Here is a 21,796-nt window from a genome sequence, read left to right on the forward strand (position 1 = left end):
TATGCGTGTTTCCATGTGATGTTAAGCGAGATGTTTGTGCTTCTGAATCGATTTAAAAATTCAGCTTTAGTTTTATCCATTGTTGTGTTTGTATATAATGTTTATAAGGTTTCTTTGGGTTTTTAGTAAGCGTCATGAAATGAATATATGATTATCTGGAAACTATCCTTTAGAATTGAACACAGTCATTATTTGGTCCGAAAATTCCCAATCACGCAAAAAAGGCAGATGTATTATTTTGTATTTTATCTGATCATGTAAAACTGTGGTTGCACTTACAGTGTGTCAGGGAAAGCATTAGCACTGGTTTAGTAGATGCCATCATATCAGTGCAGTGTGTTTGCAATGAATACTACATGTGAAAATAGCCATGTTGGCTAAAAGGAGGATGTTTTGTATGTATTTTTCCAAGGTTATATATGAAAACATTGTTAAATAGCCACAGTATCAATATAACTTCTTAAGGAAATAGAGCAAACTAGCCTAAAGCAGGCAGGAAGGTCCAGAAAAAGGCAGCTTGTATTGATATATTCAGCATGGCACAGACACATCTGTGAAAACACATATGGCAGAGCAGTGCACACACGCACACACCTCTGGGAGCGATGCCCATAGCAATAAAACACAGACGAGAGGTATTCCAGGGAACCAATCACTGCCTGAAAGCGAACTCAAATGTTTCTCTCCTTGTTTCTTACTAAAACACACAAACATATATCTTATTAGCTAATCAGATAAGCACAGCAGCAGCACAGTTGGACATAACAAAATCTCCATAGTGAGAGAAGTGTATACTGGCAGTGACACAACCTGATTGAAAACACACACACACACTTCCACACAAATAGATGACTATGCAAAACAAAACCATGTATGGAGCTGATCAGTTTGTTAGAGGCCACCATTAAACACACAGCTGAACTTTACCATCATTAGAGAGTAAAAACTTGAGATAAAAACATGTAGCTGTCTTAATGTGTTATCCTGTGTTAACGAATTATCGCAGAAATTCAAACTGGGGTGTGGTTAAAAATATGTCACACCTCACAACAGCCATTTTACTGGTTAACAGCTAATGTCTTATTTAATAATAATATTAATTGAATAATTGATTAGATAATTAAGAATAAGATTGTATATGAGCTATAATGATGAGATAATGTGTTTTTCAACCTGACCTCGATTTTGTGTAAACGACAAATTGGAAACAGTCTATAGAGGTTTCACCCTGACACACAAATGCAAACCTGCTTGAACCAGTAGACAAGGAGTGAGGGAACTATCACCATCGACAACTGATCAAATATATGATCCATCTGACGTTGTTAATATGATTGTTGGATATTAGGCTCAAATATTAAACTAAACTCTCTACACATAAAGAAGTGCTTCAGTTTGCCAAGAATGCAGATGAGGGTTGATTATGGATTGGTTTGAACTCCTAACCTCTGCTGGGCTGAGTGAGGTAAATGCTTGTGGTGCAGCACGACACTTTACATTTCTTTTTTTCCATTGAACACTAAACAGTGACATCACAGCTTGACCCTTGACATTCAGGTGGTTTGTTCCAGATGATTTTGAGTCGTGTAAGCGCTGCTACCATCAAGACGATGATTGTGGCTGAGGCGGGCGGGAGCACAGCTGGCAGAGTAAGGGGTTTGGGGGCAGGTGCTTCTTCTGGAATCTCATATGACCGTCTGAACAAAAAAGGGGCGCTTACGTATCAGAAAATCCTGCAGACTAGAATAGCAGTAATAGTAATGCAATTGAAGAATCCACCACAGAGTCTGAGTTTAAAATTATTTAAATTCAGAAAGTCATCTGAACTCACGAGAGGCTGGTTTGGGATAGCAGGGGGGAAGAGAGGGAGAAGGATGTGCATTGTTGCCTCATGAAATTGCAGTGGTGCTGTAAAAAGAGTTAGGTTAACCTCTAATTACTGGGTGCTTCCCTCTGTCTGGCTATTGCACAGCACTGATTTATCCTCCTTCCACTCCCTTAACTCTCACTGTCTCCTGTCAGTCCAAGATAAAGTGTAAATAAGATGTAAGAGTTACTTTTAATTGGGCGGCTGGGCCTCAGGTGGGAGAGCAGGGTGGTCGATTCTATCTCTGGTTCCTCCAGCCTAAATGTTTAAGTGTCCTTGGGCAAGACTTGGCAGCGTATGTAGAGAAGCACAGAACATAGAAGTGCTGTTTGAAAATGCGAATGAGACAATCACGTATTAAGCAATGCATTATCCCAACCTTCTCCAATGTTCCCATGTTTGTTGTTTTTTAGAAACTATCGACTCTGTGCTGCCCTCTAGTGGATGTATTGAAAGAGTGTGGACAGCGACGGTTAGGTCATTTAAAATTGAAATATCTCTTTTTGTACAGAAGAGGCAGCATAAATGAGCCTTAACGCACTTTGAGTGGTTGCTATGACAAGAAAATTGCTCTAGTCCTTGCGACAGAAGAATTAATTCATGCAAGGGTTTCATTCAGTGGCTGATTGACTAAGATGGGCTGCCTTGTAATTGGGCAGTAAAGGTATTTTGTCAGTTTAATGTCTGCTGAACTCAAGTGGAACAGGTGCCCAATTTAAATCAAATCTGCATTGAGCGGACTGCATCAGGGGAATAATGTATCACTCTCAATCTGTGCTGACGACACACATTCCAGCATACAGGAGCGTAGTCTTGACACACATTTCGTTCCAGATGACATCCAAACCACCACTGTCCCTTTCCCCTCCCTCCCAGACCTACTCCCCTATCACTAAAACCCTCTCTCACCGCCCCTCCCTCACTCAGTCCCCCAGTCCCTTGCCAGGCCGCCGGGACTGTGTGCGATTAGAAACACATGTGGAGCGCCAAAGGTTTTCTGCTTGGGTTGAGACAAACATGCATGAAGTTGTGGGAACTAGCAAACATAGCCCAGCGTCCCTGAGAAACACACACATTAACATGGACAATGTGCACAGCGCACACGCACGCACGCACGCCTAACTGCAACCAAAGCAAAAGGGAACTACTACCGTCTTGATAAAGACCCGAGCCAGAGCAATTTCATGCAGTTTCGAGTCATGAATATAATTTCCTGACCATACAGTAATCGAACCCATTGACCACAAACCCAAAAATCTGCTTCCCCCCTCCCCCCTTGGGGACACAGCTGTTATCCCCAAAGCTGCTTTACAAAATGCACTAAACTCAGCAGATCCTCTTTTCTGGCGGAGGTGCATGTGTGAGCGCAAATTTCAGAGTGAGAGGCTGAACAGTTTTCTGCAGACTTTCTCTGCCTGGCCTCCAGTATGTCCAGTACATCCAGGAGAATCCCATGTGTGAACACATCATGGAACCCCTGCTGTGTTCACTGTGAGCGAGTGGGGGTGTTGATGACGCTTCTGACACAAAAATAAATAAACTAAGAGAAAAGTAATTTATCCTGCTGAAAAAGCGGTAACACACAAGTAGCAGACACCGACGAAGATGTCAATAGAGTTTGTGGTGATAAGAGCCAACACTGGTGTCTGTATCATGTGATCTCTGCAGCAGAGTTAAAACGTTACTTCCTGGCTCTGCCTGCTGCACACGGCTGCTCCACCTCTCGCCATAATACTGCAGAGGATTTGTTGTGAACGTATCTGTGCAGAAAACCTCCCGCTGCTTTGTGCAGGTGTGAACAGCAAACTACCGGTAAACTCCGGGAGAATTCTCTGAAAAAATTCGTAAGCGGTAACGCAAGATGAAAACACACGCAAAGTCACCATTAAGTGGAGGGGAAAAGGCATTACAATAATTATAGCTGTCAAAAACAGCTGTCTTTTACCCAAAGAAATGTCTGGCACTTGATAATCCGCACAGAAATTCAAATAGAATCCCTGCATTACGAATTATATCCACAATGATGGATTTTTGAGTGGATTGAAAAGCTCAGTGGGGACAAACGTACTTAAGTGTGTGATCCATGGGTCTCAGTGGCACAGGCTTCCAATGCATCACCCTCTACAGGGAAACACAGAGCCCAGCACTGTCCCCCCAGCCAAATATGCAAGGAGCAGGAAGCACACGTGGGGGTCTGACAGCATGGCAGCTCGCTCCTTAAGCCTGTCCATCTGTAGAACTCATCAATAAGACCACATGTTGATCTAAGGAAGGTTATTGATGTTTAGACAGATTTGCAGCCTGAGTCTCGCCAACGTGCACCCCAATGGGACTGGATATATGAGGGGGATGCATCGCCAAGCACAGATAAACAAAAATGTGAAGATACGATTGTTTTCACTTCAACTACACTAATGTGAATGACAGGTGCAGCCTGCAGCCACTGTGACTAGAAGCGCCTCCATCCGTTATCCACAGTGACGGTGGGAGTAAACCATTAATCCCCGGAGTGACACGTGTGGTAAAGTGATAGAGATCATCGAGTGACAAAGAGAAATTGTTCTCTGTGGCTGAAGGCAGCCAGCTCTCTTTTAACGAGGGTCAGCTCGACCTGCAAACAACTCAAACAGGGATGGCGTTCAACACTCAGATCCCATTACTCAAGCAGGTAGACAGATTCATCACAGATGTGAAAACGGTTACTGCTCAAAATGGGAATAGACACATCAGGCTATATCCTTTCTATAGTCGGGTAACTTTTTGACTCGGCAGCCTGGCTAATTTACCCAAAGTAATAAAATAAAAAAATAAATGACAATGTGTGTTGTTTTAAGCATTTCACTGAGATATTGAGCTTAATAATAATACATTTAAAGAGCACAGAACAACATTTGAAGCAAAAAAATGTGTAAGGTAGATTGATATTATCAGTTTCCCTCTTTAGTTTGGCCGGCTGACACTTGGCAGATCTTATCAAATAACTGAAGGAGCAGGTGTATTAAAGGGATCATGCATAGGGGCATGGTGAGACTCTTAGTTCAGCTGCTGCACCTGTTTGCCTTCTTCCTTTTCTTGTTGAGAGCTGCTAAGCCGCCCATCTCCAGGATGCTTTACTTCGGACCAACCATAACCACAAAACAACAACGCACGCTATTTTGGTTGGCCGCTCGATGGGGATCAGTTTGAGCTAGCCGCTGAAAGTGAGGCTCAATGTAAGCCCCCAAACAAGCTATTACCATCCTCCTCTCTAGTTCCCCCCCTCGGTGATCATGGACTCCTAATACTATGAAATGACCACAGCCCAGTCTTAAAAAAGAGCCAACTGCTTGTCCTTGTAAACTAGCTTAGTGGTCAGCAGAGGAAATGTCCCAGGCTAAAATCTCGAACTCCATTTCAAAGTGATGTCTTCAAATGTCTTAATTTGTCGTGAATATTGTGAATCACATGCTCTGACATTCACAGTCACCAGTTCTCAAACCATTTGAACATTAGGAGGTTGTGAACCTGAAGTGTTTGACTGCACCACCATCATTCAAACACCAATGAAGAAATCGTTTTGGAGTCCAGACACCTGTCACATCAATGCCGATGTCCAATGAAGCCAACACTTTGTTCAGAGACTTTATGTTGATTTTGATTTTTATCTTTAACACAGATTTTGTGCAGACGCATACACACGCAACAAGTTAACTATAGCAAGTTTTACAGTGTGTTGATAGGTGAATTAAGATACCTTGACAAATGACCAACTTACCCTTTATCCTACTGCTGATTTCCATGTGTATGACTGAACCATCATTGTGTCCTACACTAGTCAATACATTGAGAACAACTACACACGCCCATTCACACACAAACCCACACACAGACACACACTTCTGTAGGTCAAGTCATGTCAAGGGTCAACAGGTTTTTCAGTCTTCTTAGGCCACTCATTGATCACAGTGTAAACAGATAAGGTAGCACCAGTAGCTCACATTCTTCAAACATTCCTCTTCTCTAGAAACCAATAGAGCCAGGCTTAGACAGTTATTCTACTGGCTTTCAGAGGCTGATAAAACGCTGTGTAAATGCAGAGAGCTACAAAATGAAAACGGCTCTTACAAACAGTCCAAAATGAATCAAGAAAAGGCAAAAGCTAAGTGAGCAGTCATCGCACTGGCTGGTATCACATTTCGTTTCAAAAATACCGTTTCATATTTTCCCTTTTCCAATCCAATCTTGTGTTATTTTCCATGTTATTTATTCCAGCCTTGTTCAACTGTTTGAAGGTGTAATTTAGAAGACTGGATTGCTGTCTGGCTCTGACAAACTCACAGCAGCTGCTCTGACGGGGCCCAACTCTAAAACACAAAGCAAGAGGAAAACCTCCTTCACACGTGTCCCACAAATTATATTTGTAGAGGAAAACAAACACCTTTCTCTTCCCTCGCCCTTCCTTCATTCTGCTCTGTCTCTCCTCTGCTCTGTCTCAGTCATATGAGGGTGTATAAACATGAGCCTCCGTGGATCAGCGCTCGCAGAGGCAGGATATGAGAGATTCCCCTCACCTCTCCCTTTTTGAACCTGTATCACAGACAGTGAAAAGTGGCTCCTTTCCAAAAGAGAAAAGGGCCAAAGAGGGGTCAGCACTGCTCAGCTGCTTGCTTGTTGATACGGTTTCAACCTCCGCATCCCAGCGGAGACAGCACATCTCCCTCACTGCTTTGTTTGGACAATCATAACTCAGTGACTAGGCCATGGCACCTGAATTGTCGGTACATGGCGGTGATTTCACACGATGTAAGGAACCACCCATTGCCTTTTGCAGTGTATTTGTAAAAATGGGCTGATCCAGGATTTCTGCAGCTTTCTCAAACAGTCCCAACTCAAGCAGACTGGGGTAAGATTAAGTTGAGATTCTAAAATCGACCAACAGGTTGAGTGTGAATGAATGTCTGTGTATTTATGTCTGTCCTGTGAAACACTGGTGACCTGTCCCAGGTGCAACACGCCTTTCACCTACATCAGCTGGCTCCAGCTCCTCATGCAACCCTCAAATGATAAGAGGTGTAGAATCTCAAAATCTGTTATAAAAAAAGGGCCACAACTGCAGACTCCAGATGGATCAATGTAATTGCACCTGTTGGTACCAGTTATGTGAGATGGGTTCCTTGCAGCCATAACCTTGATAGAGGAAGCAGAGAAGGGATCAGCTAAGGATTGAAGGGGAGAAGAAAAAAGAGGAAGTAGAGGTGTGGTGGGGAGGAGTCTGGATGGAGAGGTGTTTCATAAGCCCTGCCGCTACACTCTCTGCCTCGGATTGCCAGGTTCCAGCTGTCGGGGTGGAGAGGCTCTGAAGCTGATTCCCAGGCTGCCTTGTAAAAATTACCTGTAGTAAACGCTGGTAAAGGCAACAGCAGAAACACATTTTCCTCTATGCAGTGAACGGTTCAGTCTCGCTCTTTCCCAGCTCAATTAGGTCCCTTCGTCTCTTCCTCACTTTCTACCTCAATGTGTGAAGAGGAGGATTCATATGAAGTGGCTTCTACACTTAGTAGGGGAAAGAGCAAAGAGTGAGAGAGACGTGCAGCAGGGCCGTATGCTTGTGAATCAGGTGATGTTCCAGGTGCCCGAGTCAAAAAGAGTCAGACCCTGTCAGCTTCACTTACACTCCTTGTACCACACTGCATTTAATAAATTACTATCTAATAACCTATCTCAGGCTCATTACTCAAACTCAAATTGGAGCAATTTAGACGAAATCTGAGATCAGCTCACAACGCTCTTGATCAGAAAAGTAAAGTGTTTGCCATAAAAAAAAAAGTCATTATTTTCACCATCGTTACTGCAGCTCATAAATGTCTTATTGGTGGTGGATTGGTGTTGTGGTGGAGCAGACGATATGGGGGGGGGGGGGGCATAAAGTAAAGAGAGGGGTGAGGAGTGGAAACGGGAACAAGTCAGGATGTGATGCAGTGCTAATCTAAGCATGCCATCTAGTGGTGAGGGAAAAAATGAATTCAACAAGAGCGTGAACTTCAGAGATCTTGACAAAATGACAGACGTCACTAGATGATGACATATTGTTGTACAATAAAAACAATCAGGTTTATACCCACACATTAACAGTAACTGCTCATATCTGGGAGTTTTGGGGGTTTAGGGAGACCAGAACAAAGTCGTGCTCTGTGGTTGATGATTATGTATATGTCATTTTGTCAGTGCGGAATAAAACTCTTTGTCACAGGGACACAACTTTATTCACCAAAATCGGAATCTCACTGATTTCCTGCTTTTTTCAGCTATAACCTAAAAGGTGCTGACTTTGCCGACAACTTCAGTTGTGGACCATAGTGGACCATAGTCAAGCTTAATGTTGGGCAAAAGTAAAAATGAGTCAATATTCCAGATTGTAAATGAAAAACAGGAACTCTCATGGGTGTGCAGCGTAAAAATCAACATGGTAGGTGCAATGATATGAATCACGATTGGTAGTGCTACAGGGCAAACGCAATCTCCAAATTTGCCACAAACTCCAAACCAGTGACGAATGTGATACCATGCACAGCAGAAAAGCCCTAATGAAGAGAGCACTTCAATTTAGTGGGCCAGTCAAGGGGGGCTTTGGGAGGCACGCCATAACACATAAACAAACTTATCCTGACAGGGTCGATTTGCCAATAGGAGCGAGATACGTGGATAGTGAAGGAGGCCGAGAGAAAATGAATTACCTTCTCGACACACGTGGCTGCGTCACTGCAGAGCATCCTTTGCTGTTCCTGCGCCCCCAAATCCCTGTCGCCACCGCCGCCACGTTTCATCTGCCAGTGTTAGTATGCATACAGGCTGGGCACCAGCCTCCAAATGTATTCATTTATTCAGAGCCCCTCAGAGAAATCACAGTGTCTTGTTGTCCTTTTTTTCCCTGGCTGTCCAGATGGAATTTGCGTGAATAACATCAGTTTAGTGAGGCAGAAAATAAGTACAGGCCAGCACAGCGGAGGGGACTCGATTGCACCTTCTCCCACCTCCCACAAAAAAAGATGGGAAGACAAGTGTCACCTTCAAATACTCCTTTCTCCCTCTTCATCTGTCTTTTCAACTTCCAGTGAATCTTAGCAGGATGGAGGGGAGGAGCCAAAAGTGCGAGATCAACGCAGCTTTCACTACAATTATTTTGCATTATCACGCACTGCAGGTGCAATTAAACACAAGATCATGAATCAAAGAAGTCCAGTGTTGTTCTCATTATAAAAAGGTGAGGGCAGCGCAGTGCTCATTTATCCTTGTTTTGTTTTGCATTTATAACGCAACTAATTGCATTAATTAATCAGATGTGCTTCCAGTAGGAGGGAGAGTGTCTCCAACATGTAATTGAATGAGATGAAAGTGGTGAAAAAAAATAAAATGTAAATCAATATTTCCAACTTCAATAAAGCGAAAGAGAAATTAAAATGTCTTCTGTCAAGATTGGAAAGACGAGATATTCATCCACTCTTTCAGTAATAATTCACTGTACACACGTCAAGCAGTCAAATTGTTTTTCCTTTCTATAAACCCATTAAATTGATTTCATTAGACCATGTGTGCGATCAGCTTTAAAACAGATAGTATTGGTTGTGATGACAAAAATAATGTGAATTAATCCTACCTCTCTGAGAACTGTGCTCCCAAATCCTCTGTACAAGCCTCGAACACCCTGCACAGAGAATACAAAGTTTCACAAACACATATTTATTTATTTATTCAATTTTTTTTGAAAAATTTATATTTATATTTCTATATTTTTTAAATAGCAAGCAGAGCATATGCAAAATATTAATTTATAACAGAATTTCAAACCAATCAGAGAGTCAAAACATCTCAAAATAGGATTCCAGAATAATTCTGGATTTTTACAACCTCTAATATTTATAATTCTATTCTATAATGTTCATGATGACACATATTTAAAGTAACTGTTTAATTAATTGCATTAAACCAGAACAATCCCTTCAGAAAGTGACATCGACTGCTGTGTACCTCTCCTCTGAGTGTCGCCAGCAGTATGTGGTGGGTAGTGGATGAGGGAGAAGCCTGGGCCCGTTGTTTGATCACCTCTGTGGGAACCCGGATAAGGCACGCCACCTACAGGATGGACAGAGCATGAGTTAGACAAACAAGCACATATTTATGATCTCAATCTACAGTAGTGTCCATCTTATGGGTTTTGAATACTCTTAACATGTTGCATTTGACTGCATTAACCTGTGAGCAAGAGGACCACTCACTGCCCTACACACCACTGCACTGCTGCTGTATGATAGTGTTTTTGCTTTGTGGCAGGTGGCCATGACAACAAGGGTTTTAGATCATGTGCAATTGAGCCAATTAACAAAATGAGTAAGAAGGAATCAAGTTGCAAACATGAAGACTGAGAAGATTTATCAGGCTGACTGTGTCCAAACAACTCCCATCAAACACTGATAGATCCACATTCCCCGCCACAAGTTACAACCCATCTACCATATGTCAACAAAAATATGGACTGCCAACAGCTAGTGAAGACAGACATGAATATTTATGCCTCATAACTCTCATCGCCCTAAAGGCAGGCAGGCGCAGCTGCCCACCTGGTGACTTGATTTCCCATTTATCAAGCATCAGAGCGGAAATACCGGCAAACAGCGAGCAATCTCACAGAGCGATCGGTGAGCCACCCCCTGCTGCGAATCCCCTCGGTCACACAGTTGCCAGTGTGTTGGTGCCACCCTCGCCACACCAACGAGAAGCAGGGAGGGAGAGAGGGAGAGAGAGAGAGAGAGAGAGAGATAATGATGGAGCCAATGCAACAAAGATGAAATGCACCACTTCTTCTGCTGTGTTCCTTCTCCATTCAGATATCGATTTGGGCCCCCAGCAGAGGTTTTAGAAGGGATGGGGACCCAGAGGAGAAGGCTCTTCCGCTCTCCATGGCAAGGGGAGCAGAGAGGAGGCTGCCCGGACGGCTGTTCAAGGGCTCATTTCTGTCAGCTGCTTGTCCTCTCTGTCGGCTCCTCTGCCAGACACCAAGGACGCCTCACGAGCCAGAGCGAGAACTTTTCTAGATTACACAGGAGAGAGGCTAAGTCAAGCGAAATCTCAAACTGAGTTGACATAACCTGCGAACATCAAACGAAAAAGTATTTTCTCTGCATATCCAAAATACCAGTGCACTATAGAATATTATTAGTACCATTTTACAGCTTTATTTGTTCCAGCAATGTATCGTTTTTGCTGGCGGCCAACGCAGCTCCCTCTTTTCAAAACGCAGCGAGCAGATCAACCTCAGTTTCTCTACATACGAGCAAAAACAAAAAAGACTTGCATGAGCTTCTGGGAAGATTTCACTGCGCCTCTCATTTGTATTTCAGGTGAGTGTGACCAACTTCCAGCTGCAGCCAAACTGCAGTGCAAGAGCACCACCAAGTGGCAACACCTACACCTGCATCACCTCCCTTGCAATAACCAGGCTGGCTGCATCCATCTCAGAGATCTCATTTGCCCTCCCTTTGGTCAAGTTACCATTTATAATACATTGTACATCATGTTCTCCCCAAACCAATTCTCCAAAGGGCTAAGAATAAGGCGGCTAAACAGAAAGAAAGTGGCTATGACAAGTAATTACGGACGTAATTGGATGGAGGGCATGGAGTGGAGACAGCCTTTCCTCTCTTGTCACAACAGAGGGGAAGGCAGCATGAGGCTGAGATTATACCAAATAAATTAGGGACATTGTTTATTTGGGAGTAATTTGCACGTCGAGGGGGTGGGGAGAAGAATGTTGAGTGAAGAGAAGAGAAAGTGTGAAGTCTCTGAGGCCATTTCAGATCTCAGCAAAACGGTGGAATTGCTGGTGATGAATCAGGCCGTGATGAAATACGGCTGGGGAACGTCTGAGCTGCAGCCTCTTTGAGAATGGAAGATTAAGGAAGATGTCCCTCATTAGAAATCAGTCTTGTTACCTCACGTTTTGAGGAGGGCTGCAGGCGGAAGGCTGTCAGGAAGACAGACGTCTGTTTCTTCACCTACTTCGCTCGCCCTTCGTTCTCAATGCTTCCCTCTGGCTCGTAAACGTATTACAAACCCATTGGCAGCCTTTTAAACTCCTGCTACAATTCATCTTTATTTACAAGCTGTTGGATTCATCAAGCAGCATTAATTAGGAGGCTGTCTGCCCCTGATCGGAGCCGTTCAGTTTCCCTCGGCCTGCTGCAGTTAATCCAAATGACAGAGCGTGTTTTCAATTTCCAGCGCTGCCCGCCAGACAGCAGAGTACGACGCTGGTGCTCAATCACTGGCAAAACCACGGCAGGAATTGGGAAATAAGCAGGGCCTCAGAGCACATTATCTGTATAGCCAGCGGATCAATCTGCAGATTGAGTCATTGCATCCCTGTGTCCATTCCACCGTCCCTCTTTTACCGCCCATGGCCATCAGGACGTAGTGGAGAGAGAGAGATTACCGTTTAAACACTGCAGGGAGACAAAAGGTAAGAAAAACAGACAAATGTTTTGGACCTTGTCATTAAAATTGACTAAACTCACAATCTGCTAAAAACAGAGCAGAACATTATTGTGCGTCAGAATATCCTCATCTTATACACTCACTTATACAATACATTGGTAGCAATGCACGATCCAATAGACAAATGAACTCCAGCTGAAAACATTTGCTAAAGCGCTTAATCCCTTACTTAATTTATTTAAGAATTAATTAGCTCAAAACCAGAACCCTGCTCTAAAGATAAATCTCAGTGGCAACACAGTAAAGCTTGTATAGACAAGACAATCTGCACCTCTCCCTATGAAACACAGCATGTGCCACAGTCTGCATCAGCACCAAAGTCCCGGGCCTTTTCTGGGTTTTTGATCGTAAGCCCCGTCGTGGAAAAGCATCGGCGAGACTGAAATATGGGACGGCAAAGAGAAAAGCAAGGAGGAGAGGGAAGGAAAAAAAGGTCATGAAGAAAAGGGGAAGAGATGAGGATGCCGAGTGTCTCCAACTTTGAAACAACAGCCAATAAATCACAGAGCGTGGCGCTGCTCAAAGGCGATGCATGGATTATTTCTCGGTGCCAAGTTAAGTGGCTGCCAGCCCCCCCCCCCACCCCGCCTGCAAAAAAAAACTCATGCTTCCTCCTTCTCTCCGTCCCCCTATCTTGTCATGTCACACTGTATTTTCCAGTACATCCTCCCACAGACGTGTGGCGATGGTGGTGGTGAGAGGGGGGGTGCCTTGACAAATGAGCTTTCAGGGCCGACGTCGAGCGAATGGGAATGAAGATAAATCTGATTTAATGGCTGGATAACAGCCTGCTAGAGCCTGACAGACGCCATCAGCTTACACATTCTTTATGGGAGCACCGCGCCACCGCAGTCGCACAAACACCAGGGAGAGGATTTCTGTCATTGTCTTGACCCTCTTGTTGTTTCTCGTCGCATCTTTTGACTTTCCTCCTCCGTGTCCTGCCTTTGGGTACAAGTTATACCAGGAGTAAGCTAGGTTCATAGTAAAGTGACCTGTGAGAACCACCCAAAAGCAGAAGCTAATTTCTACATTATAAGGTCAGCTCAATAACTGTAAAACCTGAATCTGAGAGAAACCGTTTTTTATGTGTGAACCCAGCCCGCGCCCGACTTACCAGCACTCTACCAGTTTCTAAATCATCGTTTAAACAGACTTTTATGGGAGAGCATTTTAATGTCCTTTTTCTAAGTTATTTACTGGATTTGGTTTGTTTTTATTATTTTCTTTTATATTATCCTTCTTATATTTGTTGTCTTATTTTCTGTGTGGTTTTATAACCATGTATTTTGTTAAGCACATTGTAACCTTGTTTAGATAAGTGCTATAGAAATAAATTATTAACGTTATCATCATAATCATCATTGTCATTATTATTAATATGAATAATTTGTCTAATCCTGTTTTGCAGTTGTTACCATGGTCACGTCTTATATCATTAACTCTATATATAAAGATGGACGGGGTGACAGCTCACCAACATGAAGCCCAAGCATCTTGATCGCCCCCCCTCCGTTCTGGATTGTGGCAGTAAGTGGAGATGCACCACCCATCTTTATCAAGACTCTTTGTTTTATATAGGCAACAGGAAGTTTTTTTTATCTACTCCCTGTGGTACAATCATTATAGGCTTTGAATTCAGTCTACATGTAGTAAGTTAGTGCCAACTGGAGCCCATCATCCAGACAGGCTTGTGGATGGGATTAGCAAAGCAATAACTCCCACAAAGCTTCTGTTGTGAATGTTGCTGAGTGGAAACAGTTGGTTAAACACAACTAAATAGACTCCTGGGGAAAGGATCTTGGGCTGATGAAGGGGTTGACTGGTGAATTCAGACCCAAATCAAAAAAGTTGGTTATTCTTCTTCTTCTTTAAATTCCAGTGTGTCAAAAGCTGCCAGCAACCAGCTGCTCCCAGCTAGCGCGAGACAAGCAGGAGGAAGAGCCACAGAGAAACACACTGGAAACATGTGGCGCTGTCTAACATTGGCAGAATAGAACAATTACGCAAAGTGGAAGATGAAACATAATGCTAATGAAAATCTGTTACAGTCTACATTAATGTTGGCATCAATGTGATTTGTGCTGAATAATTCAGATTCTTACTGAGGTAGGGCAGAGAGAAGAGAACATTTTCCACGATAACATATTGACGAACATTCATCCAGATTTATTTGATTCACACCACTATTGATTATTTTTGACGGATTTTCTCCCTTCCATTTAAAGAAATATATATGATCACACACCTTCATTTTACAAACTATCTCCATTCAGAAGAATAAACAAAAACGACTGTTGTTGAGTCTGATGCGAGCTCATTACACAAAGAAACAGTAGGCATGTGCAAAGTGAGCTGTGACACCGTCATGTCCTGTGATGGAAACACTCCGTCTTATATTTAATCGCTGATACACTGAGCCTAATAATAATAATGACTAGTAGTTTTTGAAAATCTGCACTTTGGAAGGCATTTGGATATATCTTTAAAATGTTTGCTTATGGACGAGAGGGCCAGACGCAAAGGAAAACGTTTTTTGAGAACAAATGATCCAGTGTTAAAATTATCTAAGACTGAACTAATGAACAATGAATGAAACCTAAAAGGTATAACGTTTATAAACGCCACAAATTTCCACACCTTAGAGGCGAGAACCTGACAACACGATTTCCCTTGGTAAACAGCAAAAACATTCATTCAACTGATAACCTTCCATTTCTCTTATCAGCTAATTGATCAATCGTCAGATTGCCTCAGCACCAGACATAACAGATCTATTGCACCCCAGCTAGTCTGGCTGCCACCACCTCTGTTAGACCCTAAGTGCAATCATTTTTGATTTAAAGTCATTAACGATGAGTGAGGAGATGCAGAAGCATATGTGGCAGGAGTTGCATCAGAGAGCAGACATAAAGGCCTTGCGTAGACTCGGGGCAGCACTGGGGTAAACCTTTCATGGCTAAACCCTGAGATTACCCTCTTTGAACAAGACGTATCCCGTTGCCTGGATGCAGAGGGTTCCCTCCCCTGCTCTGCTCAGCTCATCTCCGAGGATTTGTGCATTTGATGTGCTCAAATCCAGAACAGGAGGAACAGGGGTTAAACGTAGATGTAACCTCAGCCTCACCTTTCATTCTCATGAGTGCTGGGCCACAAACAAAAAGTTGAAAATTGTGCCGACTCTGTAAAACTTATACAGTATCTGCAATAATTGGCATATTGTCTGTGACAACTACCGGACATAAACCAAGAGACACGCTTATTGAATTTGTGCCGATCTGAGAGTAACATGGTTTCCTCTTCAACACTGTGACACACCAAGATCAACATAAGTCCAAGGAAAACCATGGTTGGATATTGTTTTTTATTTTTCTGATACTGGATCTAAATGGATAATTTTACAATGGTTCTGTTGCCTCAACAATATTAGAACTTATCATTTTTTCTTTAAAGATACCCAAAATGACAATCAACAACAACATTAAACTGTAAACGGCTTAGTTTGTCGTGTTCCTCCCTTTCCACTGAACCATTTTCAAACATTGGCTGCAGGTCCCAGTGTAGGAATCCTTTCACATGAAATACAGCCACACTTTTGATTGTTTAGCTTTAGGGACATTTTTTGTCAGGTCGACAAGTGTGAGCTAGCTAGCAGCTAAGCGTAAGCTAACGCCACGAGCCGTCTTAGCCATGTAGAGTGTTTTGCCACCAGAGTTAAGGGTTACGTCAACTAGACATGAGCAGTGATGTTAATGTTGCCTGTGAGCAGGGCAACTATTTCAGTACTGAGCTCAGGCACCGAAATCTGCATTGTGATTCAGTCCGGACGGTACTGGCCATGTAGGAACCAGATTGGCACCCAGCCCTAGTGAAAATACTAGGGCCGGGTATGTGTGGAATAATCCCATTTCATAAACATGCAACACTTGGCTAAATTACATCCATCCAAAAGCCATGAATACTGACAAGCTAGAATTTTACAGGAAGCTGTGTTGGTATACCAGGGGGGCATCGCTCTTTCCATATACCCATCCCCTCAATGCCATCCCCCACTACATGCCATTGAGACTACCCATGGACCCCATATGGCTCGGACTCACTGCGGCTCCCTGCGAGTGATTGGGAGGGGACGGACTGAGGAAATTGCTCCTCGTTGCTTTCAAGTCCAAATTCCCCGTTCTGAATTGGCATAGTCAGGGGGCCTGAGCTGGGAAAGTGCATGAGTCAGTATGCAGTAATGAGATCTTATTTACCCAGCTGGTGGAGGGGAAATGCTAGGACTGTCCAGAGGAAGCCCCCTTAACTCACCCAGCTGGACTCTGGGGCCTACAGCCAAAACCACATACCCGCCCCCGCCCTTCCCCTGCTGCCCTCCCTTATATAGTGGTCTGTGAAATCTGAAAGGCAACAACGTTAACACAACGTGGTGTTCGTTTGGGAGTAGTGGGAAAGAAACAACAAGACCTCTATTAACATGCTTTAAAGGTGTACAGTGAAACACGAGTCCAAATCCACAAGAGGAGACACAAAGGGACAGTGATGGACAGACAGACTTACTACTTCACCGAGGGAGGCGGCCAGCATGTGAGTGACAGGTGCCATGTGAGGCGCTGCGAGTGCCCCGCCAGCGCTGAGCAGGGACTTTGTGCCTTCGTAGGTGACAAAGAAAGCAGCAGCTGAAACCAAGCAGAACCACAGCCATTTAAGGCCCATTAGTCAACCACCATACAGCAATTAATATCCCTCACTACCACTGACAGGGGAGACACTGAGGTGTGTGAGTGTGTGTGTGTGTGTGTGTGTGTGTGTGTGTGTGTGTGTGTGTGTGTGTGTGTGTGTGTGTGAAGCTAAGAAAGTGTGTCTCATACAGAAAAAGTTCAAACTTTAATTTGCCACCTTCAACAAACTATTTCCATACACATATATAGTATAAGCACATGTATTTATACACATATTATGGGATTCCAACATCTCATCTTTGTTAATTTTTTCTTTGTTACTATGTTTACAATTGAGTTGAGGATTATTTATACAGATCCATAAAAATCAACAGATTTGTGTGACATTTTGATTAAATGATCTATTGATAATCAAATACCACTACTTGTATTGGTACCCTACACTTAATAGAATCCAACGTCGTTCTTAAAAATCTGAATTTAGAATTTCCTTCATACAGAGATCTGCTTGGAATTACTATGTTAATGGTGCATATTAAATCACATGGATGGAAAAGGTTTATTTATAGTTGCTATAATGGTTTGAAAACTATGTTTTTGCATCCAACCTCAATAAAAGTAATGCAAAAGCAAAGAAATAAAGCTAATTTAAAAGTGGATTATTAGACTTGTCTGAGCAACAACACAAACAAGTCTGCAGAGTTGCACTGTTGAGGCATGATGAGTAAACCAAGTAACTAAAACAAGCGGTTGACACAGAACTCAAACAGTTACTCTGCATTTTGCGATCAAAACAGAGGTTGAGCATCAATCTGATCCCACACAAACAAGAGTCTTTGTTGTTCAGTCTCCACGTCTGGGAGAACGTCCTTCACATCAGAACATATATCCAGCTATCAGTGAGTGTCTTACCATTGGGGAAGGAGCCGACAGCAGCAGATGGGACCCCTGCGTAGATGCCCCTGAAGCCGCCTGCCTTATAGAAACCTTGCTGACTCTGCAGCCTGGTCTTAATGGTGTCCAGAGGGAAGAGGGTCAGATCCACACACATCCCAGCACAGCCTCCAGCCTGAGGAGATTTCAATCACTATGTCAAACACAGAGCTTCACTGCACACTCCACCAGTGGTGGATCAAGTATTCTGATCATCTATTTAAATCTGCATTCAGTGGTTTGTTTGGCCACTTGGTGGCAGCACAAAAAGCAATAAACAACGCTGTCAGATCATCGTTGATATGGTAAAAAGCAGAATCTGACCAAATCGGATTTAAGGAGCTGATGCAGGTACTGAAGGAGTAAGAAAAAATTAGGGATACAGATATATTGGACGATAAATATTTATTAAGAAATAAATAATGTTGTGATGATTCCTAAGATTTCATTATCAAACCCTTATGACAAAGAAATGTATTGATGATGTATTTTTACAGATTTACCAGGGGTTTCATTCTAAAGAACAATCATTAAAAAATAAAGAAAAACACGCAAACAACTAAATATGGAGAACTAATAAAAAAATGTTTTTTAAATGCAATATAAACAAAAATGCACAACTTTTCTGCATTGTTTAGTCGTTAAAATAAAATATTAAATTTCAGAAAATAGCCACAAACATGAACACTTTATATTTACATCGGGAGCGAGTCCTCTCTATGGAGGCCGCCATGTTATTTACAGTAGCCCAGACTGGACAAATTATACCCGTTTGAGTTCTTATGACAACTGAAGGCTACCACAGGTTCCCTTGCATGTTCAGATGGGGAGGTGAGGTGAGGGGTATTCAGCTGCAACATAAAACTTCACCATTAGATAATAATAAATTCACCACTGGTCAATACGGGGCGCTACCGCCTCTAACAACCTGAGACAAAAATGTCTGTATTAGAATTGTGAAAAAGTGCCATATCTGCATCACCTCTCAAGGTATTATTTATGATAGTATTTAATATGAGCAAGATATGAGTAGACAACTCTACCTTTAATCTTATCAGACATTCTACAGTAAAATTTTCTGAAACTTGAGATGCAGACAGTGGGGGTCACTATGAACAGGAGGAGTGAGGGGAAATATCTTTGTCTCCTCTTAAGGATCACTTTATATTAAATATGAGAACGTTATGAGTGTCATAATGAAAAAGTAACCAGCTTTGCTTTTGATTTTCTCAGACATTCTAAAGTAAAATCTACTGAGACTTGACATACTGACAGTGGGGGTCACCATGAACAAGAATGAGGTGAAAACCGTGTGGAAATCAAATCACTCGTCCATAGTCAGTCTCATTAAACTCTCATCGTTTGTCTTCAGGTTGCATTCCGCTCCAATGGCCTGCACTGTGAGTGTGTGTGTGTGTCAGCGGGTTTTCACAAACCACGGAACACATGACCACAGTCATTGTTTCTGTCTGATACTATTCTTTTACACACTGGTTATTGTTAAGCAGCTTAAAGGAATAACTTCCGGTTAAATTAGCAATTAGCTGTTCGCAACATGGACACCTACACTAATACTGTGTATAATATGAGCGCCTCACCACCAGAGAGGCGACGAACCCCTGCTTCTCCATGTTCTTGTATCGCTGTCAGCAGCTCAGCCCCTCACATCTCCAGCTGCTCAGCATGTTGCACACCGCTGCGGCATAAACATGCCTCTCAAGGACGCTGCCATCTTGCCCGACGCACGTCAACCTGACGTCATGACGCACGCAGTTCACGTGATTTTGAAAGAAAAGATTGGCTCCCAACGGCTCTATGCAGGAGTTGAGGTTATGAGTTCACATCACACACAAATGATATGACTTCAGTTTGCAGTAATGTTATGTATGTTTCTTTATATAATAATTAGTCAAACTGGTAGTGAACAGAATGTTAATTATAATAATGATAATATCTACGTAAAGAGACCTTTTCAACAAGTGCTGCACGACATGAAAACAAATTCTTAAAATATAGAAGGAAGTACATGATAATGATGATAGCAATAATAATAATAATAATAATAATAATAATAATAATAATAATAATTAATTGTTACCCTCACTGTGATTCTTGTAATGCGTCAGAAGCCAAGGCTGCAACTACTGGGTTATTCTGTAACAACATGTTTAAAATTGGAAGAGCTTCAACCACCTATTAATTGCACAATATCTTACACTATGTAAATTTTAAAAACAAAAATAAATAAATACATTTAAAAAATGAAAAAATATATTTTTTAAATTAAATGAATCCTGCGAAGGAAGCGCGCAGTCTGCTTCTGCGCCCTAATAATAATAATAATAATAATAATAATAATAGAGATAAAAAACTAAAGTAACCTGGCACCACAAGTCAGGAATATTCTTTCCAAAAAAGTTGAAAAGTTGAGGCGTAGGAACTCTTTAATAACACTTATGTTTGTCTTCTCCAAATTGCAAAAGATGGTGTAGTCACTGGCCAGGGAAAACTCATATACTGAGCTACACAAACATTGTCTAATTAAACTAAACTCTGACTTCATTTTCTATTCTCATCAGATTCCTCCATCTTCCTAAGAGAGGTCTTGATCATCCCCCTGAGGGGATGAGAGCTAGATCTACTTCCCACTGCTGAAGAAACAGAATATAAGAGGTGAGTGACTCCAGCAGAAAAGATCTGTTCTGTGACAAAGTCAGGTAGTGAGAGGAAAAAAGAGAAAAAGGAGGTTAGGGGAGAAGAACCATGAGAACACAAAATCATTTTAGAGGTGGTAAAGACTGTAGTTTGAGATTTATCAAGGGTTATGCTGTACTTGTTGACACCGGCGGAAATAAATGTATTCAGTAATATTAAAATTAGATCTTAAAACTGTGCTTGTGACCTACCTTCACACAAACACACACACACATTCACACACACACACACACACACACAAACACACACACACACACACACACACACATTCACACACACACACACACACACACACACAAACACACACACTCACACACACACTCACACACACACACTCATGTTGTTATAGAATAACTGTAGGGCCTTATATTCTTTTGTAAGAACATGGCGTCTCCCTCATGATGCCAGTGAGTGAGTGTGCTCAAGTGATGTGTTCTTTTTCCAGTGACACGCTCACTGCGTTATTTATGTGCTGCTCTCGGACAGGCTGCCCCTCCTATTAGGGAAAAGCAGGCGAGGGGCCGCCACCTCTTTATTCAGCCCGGACCTAATGATGTCTGGGCTGAGTGCGCCCAGTTTGAAGCTCTCTGCTCGCCATCCATCTTGTTGAAGCGGGTCTCGCAGGGATCCCAGTGAACGTGAGCCCCAGCTGGGTCTGGACCGGGCTGCTGTCTCTTCTGTCTCCCTCTGTATTAGGCCCGAGGATGACAACAGCATCACTTACTCTGTACTTTTCATGCCTCCATTGTCTTGATGCAGCTCTTCAGAAGATACAGTTCAGGGAACACATGTGCGAGGGCTGTTGTGGTCTCTTTTCGTCATGTTGTCTGGTCATGTTTTACCTCTGTGTTACTTGTGATGCTGACTTGATTCCACACTAAACGCTCCATCCCTTCGCACACAGACTGAGGCTGTTCTCCCCCAGCCCAGTCAATACAGCACATTAATTCTATACCATACCTGAAATTGATTTTCTCCCTTTGTGCTGTTGTTGAGAAGTTTGTCCAGAGTACTGTCTGTTCCATCATACAAAGCCATTTATCAGCCTGTCACAGCACGTCCTTGGTTATTGAGA

The 21,796-nt window shown here is 42.6% G+C and overlaps 1 protein-coding gene across 2 annotated transcripts in view; it reads right to left on the minus strand.

Annotated features, from left to right (window-relative positions):
* The window catches only part of slc25a26 (solute carrier family 25 member 26), a 50,937-nt gene extending 31,190 nt beyond the window's left edge, over positions 1-19,747 (minus strand). For both annotated transcript variants that reach the window (XR_009922040.1, XM_062397158.1), the window contains exons 1-5: positions 19,605-19,747; positions 17,986-18,142; positions 16,952-17,070; positions 9,872-9,976; positions 9,501-9,548 (exon numbers count right to left, since the gene is read on the minus strand). Coding sequence is in view for 1 of the 2 variants with exons in the window: in XM_062397158.1 (XP_062253142.1) it covers positions 9,501-9,548; positions 9,872-9,976; positions 16,952-17,070; positions 17,986-18,142; positions 19,605-19,637 (462 nt within the window). In the remaining variant the exon portion in view is untranslated. The remainder of the gene's footprint in view (positions 1-9,500; positions 9,549-9,871; positions 9,977-16,951; positions 17,071-17,985; positions 18,143-19,604) is intronic.
* Positions 19,748-21,796: the final 2,049 nt, after the last annotated feature.

Source organism: Platichthys flesus, chromosome 2 (genome assembly GCF_949316205.1).
Source record: "Platichthys flesus chromosome 2, fPlaFle2.1, whole genome shotgun sequence".
Taxonomy (NCBI): domain Eukaryota; kingdom Metazoa; phylum Chordata; class Actinopteri; order Pleuronectiformes; family Pleuronectidae; genus Platichthys; species Platichthys flesus.